Raw genomic sequence first — 13,936 nt, 5'->3', positions numbered from 1 at the left:
TTCAGTAATATGCTAAGACAAATACGAGTTTGTTTTGAAAAGAAGTGATAAACAATAGAAAATATATGAACCGCCTTGAGAATGGAAACGTAAATAATAGTTAACAATACAATGGACATCGGCTATTTTTAATTTTGAATAATTAACCAAAGAGCATGAATTTTAAATGTAAGAGTTAACGCGTTGATTTATCTCAATTTCAGAAATGTCATTTCATTTTTCATTTTCAGAGTTTCTTTCATTCATCGACATCGTAGCCATTTTTCAAATTTGACAACTTAAAGATTTTCTTTTGAAAATCTGTTGTAAAATAAATAATTTATAAAAAAATAATAATAGTTATTGGAGTAGTTCATCGAGTGTCGAAAATTGATAAATTATCTGTTTACACTTGTATTTTTCACTTTGAAAATAGAATTGAAAAGTGAAAAGTCTTTTCACATTGCAAATTTTGCGAAACACTTTGCACTTTACTTTGCAGGATATTATTTTCTTGCAAAATTAGGCCACTGGTTTAAATTTCTCTAAATTTTTGTTCCACTGTTTCAACTTTTAAATATAAATTAGGACTGCTGGAATCGTTTTTGTTTGGCAATTTCTCACAGTAATTTATACAAAATTCCAAAAAAGCACGACTAATGTTTTTTATTTCATTAATTGGCTGAAAATTAGAGGAGGTCAGTGACAGTTTTTTTTTTTTTAAATTCGGAGTTATTTAGAAGACCGTCTTTCGTTTAGCAGTTAAGCTAAAATATGAAAAATGAAAAGTTAGTTATACAAATTTTAGTATTATACAAATTTAAAGAATAGTTGTATGCAGTTTTGAACAGAGTTGAAACAGGGTGCATACACATGTATTAAAAACGATTGGGAGCGTCTATACATACCGAAGTTGTAATTTTTTTCAGTGTTCTGTTCTGCCATATTTTTTTTAAATATATCTCAATAAACTTTATTTATAAAATTACTAACAATTTGTCGCTCTGTTCTCTTAACTGAATTTATATACTATGGGGCATTAAGCGATTTCGTAATGTCAATAAGGTAACTTGACTCCTCTTTTAGTCGCTTCGGGCCATCACCAAGATCTTGGCAGAAAAATGAATAAAGTCTCACCTCGTCATTGATAAAGAAAAGAAATTTAAAAACTCTTTTTTTTTTATTGAGACATATTAAATCAATTTTCAGTTACAATAATTTTCAGTTTTGGTCGACTTAAGATATGTCTGAGCTAGATCAAAAACTACATGTTGTAGAAAATAGAAGCCTGTGTTTTTGAGATTTACATCACTTTATGATAACTTCGATTCTTTCTGAAATAAATTCTAGAAAAATACTTAATGTAATATTAAGGAAAAATTCCTTAAAAATTACTTTTCCCTAATTCAAAAAGTTTATACAAATACAAATTTCAGCATGGCATGTTTTTTGCCATCAAACTATGTCCAACACGAAAGCTCAGTATTAGACAAAATTACTTTACCTCTGCCGGCCGTGTCCCAAAATTCCTGAATCCTAAATAGTCTCTATTCTTTTGTAATGTGGATTTAAATGCATTATTATAGGTATCCTTTTATATTTGCCATCCAAAATATAAAGACTGTATCTCTCTAAACCCCGGATGAAAAAAAGTCTTGAAAAATAATTCTTAGGCAGGTAAACAAAATAAAATGAAAATATATAAGCAAGCTATGGCTACGGTCTACAGTTTGAGTTTGATTGTTGTTTGTATATACATAAATATGTACAGAAAAACATATTGTTCAATCCAGAATACCTTCCTAAACCTTAATGGAATCAGTCATTCAATTCAGCTTCCATTATTTGCAACTACTACTCTTGGCACTACTGCCGCTACACAGCCGCCCGCGCCCTACCATTCTGATTCATTCATTCGCGTTTATTTCACAAATTGTGCTTACCATAGCTTTGGCTTGAAAAGCAAAAAAGGACTTAGCAGGACGCGTAAACAGAATAGAACACAACACAACACAAAACGAAAATTTAATACCCTAACTAGCACAATAAAAACTTTGTTGAAAAAAGTTTGAAGATTAATTTATTTGTTAGCAACTTTTGTTCTATTTAAGTCTTTTGTTAGTAAAATTATTAAGAATTGAAACTTGGTCCGTTATTTAAACAAAAACAATACCAACAAAAATGAAAATGAAAACAAAATAAATATCTTAAAGTTACCGATTTTTGTTTTTCAAAAATTGGAATCTCAGTATTTTCTCGGTATTGTTGGATAATCAGGATTTATTTTTACAACTTTAATTAAATGTATATCATAAATCTGTATTTGGTTTTCAATTTTAGTAAAACAAAAATAAACAGAAAACTAACCTGAGCTGACACCATTCCTTCTTTCAATCTCCTCAAGTCTGTATGGCTCCATGCACTCGTCGACCAAGGAAGGATTTCTCGTAAGTCGCCGCCAAAGCGAAAGTCTCTTAATTGATTCTTTAAAAACTTTCTGATGTTCCATGGCAGATCGTTGTGTCTGTAAATTAAAAAAAATTATCATTTTTACAATTATGTTTTGATTTTTGTTTTTTAAATAAAATATTGTGTTCTATTCCTGTCCTTAAATAAATAAATCACTTTTTGATATGTCTTTGGAAAGCTCCAGGTCACATAGCTAAGTGGTATTTTCTTTATTTTTATTTTTGTTGACCTGCAGCCTTCGAGAAAGAAGGAATGATAAACAAGTCTTAAATAAAGAATGCAAATAATGTTAATTTAATTCAGTACAAACTTCAAATTTATTGAAGAAAATATTGATTTAAATTCCCAACTCAATTTTCACATCTAAACGAATCATTTCAATTCACTTTTCAAGTAGTGCAACTGCAATGAACGTAAACTGAATAGTCCTCGAGTAAACATCAATATAAATAAAAAGAAAAACAAGTACATTATAAAATGAGGAGTCAACTTACCCATCGATTAAAGGCACTTCTTTTAACACTTTTTTCACTCTCTGCATTCGATAGTCGAAATCGTTCGCTGTGCATAGTATTACGGGCAGAACTAATGGAAAGTAGACAAAAGTCAAGCAATTTAAGCCGCAAAGCACGAAGCCTTTGTGGTGCTTCCGCGATTTCATTGCCCTTCTAAAGTGACACTGTCACATTGAGACCTGGAATAAAAGTCGAGCAGAACAACAAAAAGAAAAAACAAAACAAAAGCAAACGAATTAATAAAAATAAAATTACATCATTGCCTTTCTGTTCACAATAAAAATAAAATCAATAGAGTTCAGAGTTGGAGTCGTTAAATAAAATTAAAAAGACCTAAGAGTACCTACAAGAAAAGCAAGGACATTTAATGGATTCATTTCCGACCTGCAAAAGCAACATCATCCCTTTCCCTCTACGTTTTTCTTCTTTTTTTGTTATTAAAAAATAAAAGACTGGATATACAAGATAAAAAGAATGAAAAAAAAAAACAAACGAAAGCAAAATCTTTAGAAGGAAAAACGTAATGTCAACATAGTACATAGAATTTGAGTAGCTTTACCGTTAAATTTAGCAGAAAATAATTTGAAAAAAAATTACTTTATTAGTTTATGCACAATGAAGTTTAAAAAAATTATTTTGTAAGGGAGATGAATCCTTAACATTATTATCTACATATATGGTTAAGCTAAGAAAAGAACGGATCCAGGTTATTTTTTTTTTTTTTTTGGAAAACTGAGTCAAGTCAATTTTTGGACATGTAGCTTTGTCATCAATTTAGTTTGTGTAAACTTAAGCCGAAAATTCTACTTTTAAAATGTCTGCATTTTTATAAAAAATAGACTTGGTTCAGCAGTAATCTAAATATGATCAATAGACCTATGAAAATAAAATTCTGCGAAAAACTTGAGATGTTTAAATTTCTATCACACAAAAACTAACAAAAATACAATGAAACGAGTATTTCTGCAGAGAAATAGGTTTACGAGAATTAAGTCCATTTAGCGACGTAGTTCCATCACATAAATAATAAATTGGGTGGCGCAACAGTCCATTGAGAACTAGGGCCTAGTGACTTACAACTCTCAACCTTTCATGTCATGAGTGCTAGTACTGTTATCAGGGATGGAGGGGACCTACAGTTTATATGCCGAACGGCTTATTTGAGAAAACACATTTTCATGACAAGAGTTACTCTTGGAGAATTTATCAATTCCCCACAAGAGGCAGTACCCGTGAATAGACTTTAGATGGCATAGGCAGTAATCGAACCCAAGACCTCTAGGATGATAGGCCAACGCACTAACCATCATGCCACGGGTACTACAGCGGGAATTTAATCCACTTTAATAAAGTGGCCTTTGTTCCCGTGCTTAGTGGGAATTTAATTACGAAAAAATGTGTGGTTAAAGAATTTTATGTAGAACTTTCTTTTTTTTTTCTTTTCAAACAAAATCCTGGCGCTATTTCCGGAAGCCGTAGTCAAAAATAATAAGAATAAGAATTTTTTTAAATACAGTTTTCCAAATTCAGAAAATAACACTGGTCGGCAAGGTTTTTTTCCTGGTTTTGATGGCTAATTCGAATCGGACTTCTGAATTAATTTATGATCTCATCTTTTGAGATATTACTTTTCAAAATCTATAAAACACGTACATAAGGCTATTTGAGGCAATCTAAATTTTTGAAGTAGATTTTTTACTCAATAAAGTCCGCGATGGTTTTAGAAATGTATAACACCTTTCTTTAATATTAAGTTGAAATATTTATATTATTTCATGAAACACTCGACAATTTTCATGAGTTGTTAGATCTCTCAAATCTGCAATACGCCAAGTCATTTATAGTAAAACAGTTTTTTAACAAAAAAAAGCAAAACGATTGGAAAGTAAGTTTTGCTCTTTTAACGAAACTGTTGTCTAAACAATTTTATTATATCAAGTTTTTTGAAGTAAATCTAAAAATATAAAATAATGTTGAAAACGGCGCAGGGACATAAGTCCCCGGGACATAAGTCCCGAATTTCTTTTTCGGGACTTATGTCCCATTTTGATGGGTCATAAGTCCCGAATTCGATTTGGGGCTAATGTCCCACCCTACTGAGACGTAAGTCCTGAATTTTTTAGCCAAAAATGGGACATGAGTCCCGAATGAAACAAAAACAATTTGAAGAATTATTGAAGAATGTGCTCTTTTGAATTTACAAAAGTAATTTGGTAATAGAAAAACTTTTGGAATCGCAAGTTATCAAGTAATTAAAGATATATATACATACATATATTTGTATTGTTTTGAGAACTTTACTAATATAATTGCATTTTATATTTTCTTTAATCATAATCGCGATTTTATCATTTTTATTTAATAAAATTCGCAATAATTTGTTTGCCTTATAATATTTTTCTCAAATTCTTTATAACACCGATTTATGCAATGCCTTTACTGTACTACCGAAAAAAAAAATCGAGAGAATAAAACCGGTTCGACCATTTCGTAGGCTGTGGTTTCTTTAAATTGTCTCTATGCGTACATTTATGTAAAAATAAAAAAAAAACATTTACGTGGGACATAAGTCCCGAAATATTTTTTCAGGAATTACGTCTCAGTAGGGTGGGACATAAGTCCCGAATCGAGTTCGGGACTTGTGACCCAGCAAAGTGGGACATAAGTCCCAAAAAAGAAATTCGGGACTTGTGTCCCGGGGACTTATGTGCCTGCGCCGTTGAAAACGGGTATTTGAGAAAATAGTAAAAATTCATGTTTGGATTCAAAATCAGCATTAAATTTGAAGGCATTAAAGAGCATATTTTAAAAACCTGATGTAATTATTTAAAAAAGTATTATTTTGTTTGTGGGACAGAAAACAAAACAATATATTGTCGATCAGTGTATTGCTCGAATCATATCTTAAATTTAAATAACTTGCAATTCGACTGCGCTCATCAAATTAAAACAAGTTTCAAGACTCTGATATCTAAGTTAATTTTAACCTAAAGAATGGCAACTTTAGCCACTTTACTAAAGTTCATTTAGTTCCCACTGAGTGGACTTATTTCCTGGCCTTGTATTCTTTTTTAAACCTTAGTACACAAATTAAACAAAACAAATTTGATCTCATCAATCAATATACAGCCTAAATAAAATATGCTTTTAAACATTTATTTTGAGGTTAAGTTTCAAAATTATGTAGATGTAAAGAGTGATGTTTTAGCTATTATATTTTTGATAACACTGGTTTAAACAGCTGACGCACGTTTCGTGTTTTGTTTCGCTGTCAAAAATCTTCAGTTTGGTCTATAATTTAACAATGAATCTTACTGCTCTGTTAAAAAAGTTCATCGCGCGCTTCTTCCATTTTATGTTCAGTTTAATCGACCCACTGAAACGGCTATTCGGGCTATTGTGACTAAATTTCGTACCAAATTTACATTGATGGACAATAAACCACCAAAACGCTTAAGTACAGTGCGAACTGAAAAAAATGTCGCAGTTGTATAGACCAGTGGCAATGATGACCATCAATTATCGATTTTGATGATCATTTTTGCTCATTTGGTACGCAAACAAGCAGAATTGTCGATTTTGGAGTGAATCTCAGCCAGAAGGTATGCAAAAGCTACCAATACATCCAGAAAAAGTCACAGTTTGGTGCGGTTTATGAGCTGGTGGCATTATTGGACCATACTTCTTCAAAGATGATATCGAAATTTTTTTGACCAAAATGCAAGAGCTAGAATTACATGGCATGAGGTTTTAACAAGACGGTGCCACATGCCACACAGCACGCGCAACAATAGACTTCACGTTCGTGACCGATCAATTGGCTGCCTAGATCTTTAGATTTAACATGTGGGGCTATGTTAAAGCTCATGTCTATACAGACAAGCCCGCTTGAATTGACGCATCGATTAGTCAAATACCGGCCGAAATGTTGGAAAGAGTATGCCAAAATTATACAAAGCGGATGGACAATATGAGGCGCAGTCAAGGTCAACATTTGCATGAAATAATCTTCAAACATTAAATTTATCGATTCAAATAAGGATCTTATGCATTTTTCTGAATTTTTTGTGTTTTGTTTTTTGAAAAACTTTTCTATAGCTTTTAAATAGTCACCCTTTATAAATGCTTTAACCTTAAACCTAAAGTATGAAACAAACTTTGAGCCAAAATAAACTTTTAAACAACTTTAGCTTAAAATTTTAACCGATTTAGTAAAATTTTAAACACTTTTAAGTATGTTACTAATCTAAAGGATAATTTTGCAAATTTTAAACGATATTATCACATTACTATTGCTTAACATTTTGCTAATGTCGAAACACCAAAATGGCTACATTCACTCTTAGTATTTCAAATGCAGTTTGTTTTAAAATTAACTACAGTCTCTGGTCGATGTCTGGACTAAAGGTCAATACCACATCGCGGTTCTACGTTTGAACGTTTGATGTGTTTCGTAAGACTGCTATGTTAGTGGAAAACAGCCGTCGTCGATAATAAGTAGCCGAGAGTGTCAATTTTTACACGCGCTAGCCTGAAGAGAATTTAGCTCAAAGATTTTGAATTATTCGCTTCCAATGTCCAATATGACTCATCCGCTTCCATATCGGCCAAAAGTTTGGAACCTTGAATTGAACAATGATTTTCGACGAAAAATCATCATTTGTAATGGGGCTCAGAAAACCTGCAAATTATTGTCAATAAGCCATTTGGACTGTCATGCCAGAGGTCTTGGGTTCGATCCCTGCCTATGCCATCTTAAGTCTTTTCACGGGTACTACCTCTTGCGAGGAGTTGACAAATTCTCCAAGAGTAACTCTTGTCTGAAAAAGTGCTTTCTCAAATCAGCCGTTCGGAATCGGCATATAAACTGTAGGTCCCCTCCATTCCTGGCAACATAACTCGCACACAGGAATGGTTGAGAATTGTAAGTCACTAGGCCCTGGTTCTTAATGGACTGTTGCGCCAACCAATTTATTTTTATTTTATAAGCCATTTAATTCACAGAAAGTGACAGTTTGGTGTGGAATTGTGCTACCTTTTTCAAAAATGAGTCTGGAAACAACTTTTTGGTTGACGCAACGGTGAATTAAAATTTCGCTGAGAAACTACTTTATTTTGTATCCCTTTAGTTCATTTTTGTTCTATAAAGTCACCTAAATACAATATTCCGTGAAAAGTTTCCAAGGATATGGAGTCATAAGTTTTCGCACTTGAATCTTTTGTTTGTCGCAATACCGCACTTTACCAACTTGCCATACCAAATAAGGAGGTACTATATACCTACATATGTATTTGCGTCAACAATATCAATTTCATCGCAGCATCTTGACAAACACATCCGAAAAAAGAGCAATTACATGGTAACTACCTTGGAGTAATACATGATCCCCATTTAATCTTGCTCTATACAAAGCTAGATAAAAAGGGAAGATATCCCCTGAAGAGACTAGGTATAAAGAAAAACTCATGCCATTTTTTTGGGACAGGCATCAAGCAATCACAACTTCAGAACTTAAACTTCAACTTCAACCAACCTCATTCTCTCAACCTTAAATGCTTTTGTTTGAAAAGTCCTCCCTCGAATTATCCTGCGGGGGAGGTGTGGTGTTAAATTTTGCGTTCAAGTATTTGAATAATAATAATAGAAATAAAAATAAAACCAACATCATGTGAACACAGGGGGTAGACTACACAAAACATATGTAGGTACACATGTTTGATCACACTTCCCATCAGTATGTCAAAAGATACCACTGCATTGCGCTTTTGAATTGCTACCTATACCATACACTAGAGTCGAGCGAGTATACTATAAATAAACTCCATGTGAACATTGCACAATTCACAGTTAAAGAAAACAGCAACTTGAGCATATGTCCACTGCAATAGGGGCGTGAAGATGGAGAATGAAGATAGATATAAATCCCGACGGGAGCAACTTCTTGCATTTGGTGTTTTATGAGCGTATCCTTGTTTTTATATGACTTTTCGCTGGTTTTCAGTTTTCCCAAGTGAGTGTGCGAGACGAGAACCTGCTTGAAATATTCTTATAATCTGGATTTTGGTGGTCTTTTTTTCTGCATTCACACAAAATTAAAATTCAAGAGAGCAAAGTTTCAGCTATCGTCTCATATTAGACAAAAAACCACATACTGTTAGGTCAATCCAATGAAAAATTGCAGGATCTGAGCTAACAGGGACGATTTGAATTTTGCTGTTCTTCTGAATGAATACGTTAAGAATCCACTGCTGCTACATATGTACATACACAAGTCTTTGAAATATTACCATTTTTTTCATTTGCATGTGGTTTTTTTTCATTTGTTTCATTATACATATCTACAGCGTCGCTCGTCGTCGGTAGGTGGCTCGTTGACGTAGGTACGTAGGCTTTGCAACCTTAGTAGTCATAATGCGGAAATCCATATATCTATACCTTCATTCATATTAAAAAAAAAAGAAGAAAAATGCTTAAAATGGAGTGCGATTTCTTTTCTCTACTCTAGAATGGTAATTAGTATTAATTTCCAGTTCATTAAAAACTAAAAAAAGAAATTAAATATTTTCTCTCTCGAGATGGAGAGTTCTTATGAAACAGCTCTTGGAATATAGAAACAAAAACGCTTCCCGCTGGCTTTTCCCGGACCTGATTAATTATCACATAAGTTATATTAACACATTCATCAAAACTTTTCCGGCGGGTGTTTGCTCACTATGGACGAAGAAGAAGCAGGGTAAATTTTAAATGCGTAGCGTATATAGATATAATATACGAGTATCCTTCCAATAAGGTTTTGAGGGAAATTGCACATAAAAGCGGGATGCAAAGAATGAAGCTAATTAAGTTGAAATGTTTAAGAGTTTTTGCCTTCTTATTCAAAGTTGGTATAGCTGCTTTATTATGATTGTTTGCTCAGTTTATAGGAAAAAATGAGCGCGGCATTACTTATGAACGTTGTTTTTATAAATCTAAATAGAACGATTTAATTTTCTATTCTCTCTTTTTGTGCGTTATACTCTTTTATTGTATGTTTATAGTGATGCACACTATTCATAAATATAAAAGCGTAGGAACAGCTTGACATCAGGCGTTGCCGTTGCATCATCGTTAGGTTAGGTATAATAGCTTTACCTATATGAAACAATTAAAATTGCAGGGGTTATTGTAAGTACTTAAAATTACAGTTTAGGCACACTGAAAAAAATGGTACATAATATCGTTGTATGCCTTATATTGAACTGTTTTACATTTGGACAATGTACAAAACATTCAGCCAATATACCATAAATTGGAACAATGTACCAAAATTATTCGGTTTCAATGTACCGTACATTGTCTCAATGTTATAGGGTACGTTGATCTACTCCCATACTAAAAATTGAGGAAATCGACGCAATTTGAATTTCAATGTACTTTTACATTAGTTAATGTAACGATTTCAAAAGATCATACATTGAATCAATGTATTTACATTAAAATCAATTTAATAGGTACATTGTTCCAATGTACTTTTTTTAAATTGTTTCAATGCAAAGATACATTGTGGCAATGTACAATTGACACTGTGCCAATGTATTAAGTAGATTGAACCAATGTATTAAGTACATTGAACCAATGTATTAAGTACATTGCGCCAATGTACAATGAATTAAAGTAAGTATTTGAACTGAATTAGATAAATGTACCTAGTACACTTTATAAATGTACCTAGTACATTGTATCAATGTACCTAGTACACTGTATCAATGTACCTAGCACTCTGGATAAATGTACCTAGTACATTGGCTTAATGTACTGTACATAATTAAACCTTGCTTTATATTTTTTTTATTTTATGTACCAAATACATTGGATCAATCACTTTGTACATTGGCTCAATGTACTTTAATTCATTGAAAAACCTATGGAGCTTCCAGCAAAGCTTTTTTATGGTTTAATGTGCTTGTTACATTATTTCAATGTAAGAAAAAGAACTTTTTGTAAAATGTTTATATGTGCATAACTAACAAAAAAGATATCAAATATCAAAAAACGAGAACTTGTAAAATTTAGATTAAATAATAATGTATAAGAGACCTGTCTTAATTTTTTACTTTGATAACAAAATTTAATTTCATTCAGAAATTTTAGATAATTCTTCTAATGCGTTTAACTAAAACGCAAATTTCTAAACAATTTTAAGAATAATAACCACGCCAGTTCATACTGATTAATTTTTGAGAACTGAAATTTCTTTGTAAACGTTTTGAAAATAATTTTCCGCACCATATCAATGTTTTTGTTTTTTAATTCTGTTAAAGTTTTCATAATTCTATTTAATCGAGTGATACTACAAGTTTCTGCCATGTAAGTGGTTACTAAAAAAAAATTCTAGACATTTAAAAAAAAAAACGTTCAAGTTTCATATTCAGCAATGTTCACTAATCCTTAATACCTCATTTAAGGCCACCTTGAACATATTTCCATTGAAAAAATTGCATTAATACAAATTTCATTTGCATTTCATTATCTTCACTTCACTCTACATCCCTGACTTGGTTTTTTATTAAAATGTTTTATACTGGTATTAAGTAAGAGACAAGAAATTTGAATAAATACTTACATTTTGTTTGCTTAAATGGAAAATACGAAACATGTATTTCGAATTATTTTTTGATATAAACTGAATTTTTAGAAAGTTATTTATATAAGAAATTATTCTTATCTAATCGACTAATTGCTGTAGGAAATCAGACATCTTCATTTCTGACTGTCCGAGCAGTGGTCCCTCAGGAAGCTATTTTATTTTCATTTTACTTTAATGAGCTTCCTCGACTGGTTAAATCTTGTAAAGTTAATATGTTTGCTGATGTCGTCCAATTATACAAGAAATGCTGTTCACTATGTTAGTGAGGATCTAGTAGTTATACAATAGTGGGCTCTCAAGCATAACCTCACCCACAATCCAAGAAAATGTAAAATTTTGTGTATTTATAAACGCGCCCTTGATAAGACAAGCTTTCCACCGGTTCAGCTGGGTGGCTCAGTTATTGAATTTGTAACGTCTGCTAAGAATCTAGGTATTATTTTTAACGGGACTTTAACATGGAATCACCGTGCAGCTACTACAATTGGCAAGTTATATGGGGCTTTGCGTCTATTGCGGACATCCCAAAGGTTTGTTTCTGTCAGTAGTAAGATGTTGCTTGTAAGATCTCTTCTATTACCTATTCTGCTGTATGGATGTAAAGTGTGCTGTAGCGTTGACTCAAATACAAGGCGAAAACTTAATGCTATATGCAACAACTTTGCCAGATACATCTTCAATAAAAAATATTGCGACTATATTTCATGTTATTCTAAACAAATAGCGGGTCTGAATTTTGAAAACCTTTTAAAATTTAGAACTCTCATTCAGCTGCACAGTATTATACAGTCTCGTCAACCTGATTATTTGCACAACCGATTAGCTTTTTCAAATTCACTAAGAACTGTTGTACTGATCCAGCCAAGATTATCGTATTGCGTTAATGGAAATGATCCCCTTATATTTTTAGTTATTTATTTTTTTAAACGAAAATAAAATTTGGGTTTTACTGCTTTATACTTTGTTGCAAGGATTTCATCTCAAGTTAGTAATTTATAGATGTTCACCAAAAAGCGGTTTGCTGTCAAAAAAAAACTAAAAGTTGTGTTTTCACACAATTTAGATTTTTAAGAATCTTTAGTAATGCTTTAAATTATTTTCATGAGATGTTTAAATAAATAAATTAGGTTTCGCAATAGTCCATAGAGAACCAGGGACTAGTGACTTAAAACTCTCAACCATTCCTGTGTGTGAGTAATTGCAGGGATGGGGGGGACCTACAGTTTATATGCCGAACAGCTAATTTGAAAAAGCACTTTTCATGACAAGCATTACTCTAGGAGAATTTGTCAATTCCTCGCAAGAGGCAGTACCTGTGCATAAAAACTTTAGGTGGCACAGGCAGGGATCGAACCCAAGACCTCTAGCATGACAGTCCAACGCACTTGCCATCATGCCACGGTAACTACTAGATGTTTACTGAGAGAAATATCAAATATTGAGGTTTTTAAGAAGTAACCTTGAATATAAGATCGCAATTAAATACTAAGTTGCGTTTAATTTCCGAAAAATCGTCTTCAATTCCTTCTCCTTTTATTTTGTCGCTTATAAATAGTACAAACACTTAAGATTTTAAAAAATTAAGGACATCTAATTTTTAAAGGAATTTTGTTTTCGATGTTCTACAACTTAAATTAAAACATAAGAATATAAATGTCCCAAACACAGCAACAAATTATACTCTAGCTAACTGATGATGATTTTCCTATAAAATTCATCATATTGGTTCATCTTCTCCAGAGCCCAGTCGGAGAACGTACGCCACTTAAAATGGTACATCGGCTTCAATTCATAAGCCAGCCGGATCTTGTATAAGTGTAAACTAAAATCATTACGTAAAATACGCCATAATGTGGTCTGAGCGATGCAAAATTCTTGAGAACGATAAGGAATTGTCTGAATTGGATCGTTTGATTCAGATATATTTCCTACACTTCGACCAACCCGTTGTCGGACTGACATTGCAACATTACACAACAAATATGTAGACTCAAATTATTGCACTAAAATTGTCATAACCTGTCTTAAAGGGCGGGGATTACGCTAAATGTACGTCCCAAATATTTACAGAGGTTGCTGGTTCTTGTGTACTTTATAATAAAAATGTTGAGTTTACTGAATAAATTGAAAATGACAGTCCGATGATTAAGGTCCGATAGAATCTAAAAAATGTCTTTGTGATCTTTCACTTGCAATTTAAATTTGTATCCTTCTCTTGTATTCTAAAAGTCGAAAGTTTAACTTTTGGTAGAAAAAAAGATCATCACAATTTATGAAACTCAAATATCTTGAAATTCTCATAACCGATTTTGAAAACATTAGACCTATAGAATTAACTTAATATGA

General features: G+C 32.3%; 1 protein-coding gene across 2 annotated transcripts in view; it reads right to left on the bottom strand.

The window, feature by feature from the left end:
• LOC129941378 (dipeptidase 1) overlaps positions 1-13,936 on the bottom strand; it is a 114,235-nt gene that overhangs the window by 41,675 nt on the left and 58,624 nt on the right. For both annotated transcript variants that reach the window (XM_056050004.1, XM_056050003.1), the window contains 2 exons: positions 2,943-3,142; positions 2,347-2,503 (listed from right to left, as the gene is read on the bottom strand). In XM_056050004.1, the coding sequence (XP_055905979.1) occupies positions 2,347-2,503; positions 2,943-3,109 (324 nt within the window). In that variant the 5' untranslated portion in view covers positions 3,110-3,142. The remainder of the gene's footprint in view (positions 1-2,346; positions 2,504-2,942; positions 3,143-13,936) is intronic.

This window comes from Eupeodes corollae, chromosome 1 (assembly GCF_945859685.1).
Source record: "Eupeodes corollae chromosome 1, idEupCoro1.1, whole genome shotgun sequence".
Classification (NCBI taxonomy): Eukaryota; Metazoa; Arthropoda; class Insecta; order Diptera; family Syrphidae; genus Eupeodes; species Eupeodes corollae.
Note: the sequence above shows the minus strand (reverse complement) of the source record. Positions and strands in the feature narration are given on the sequence as shown.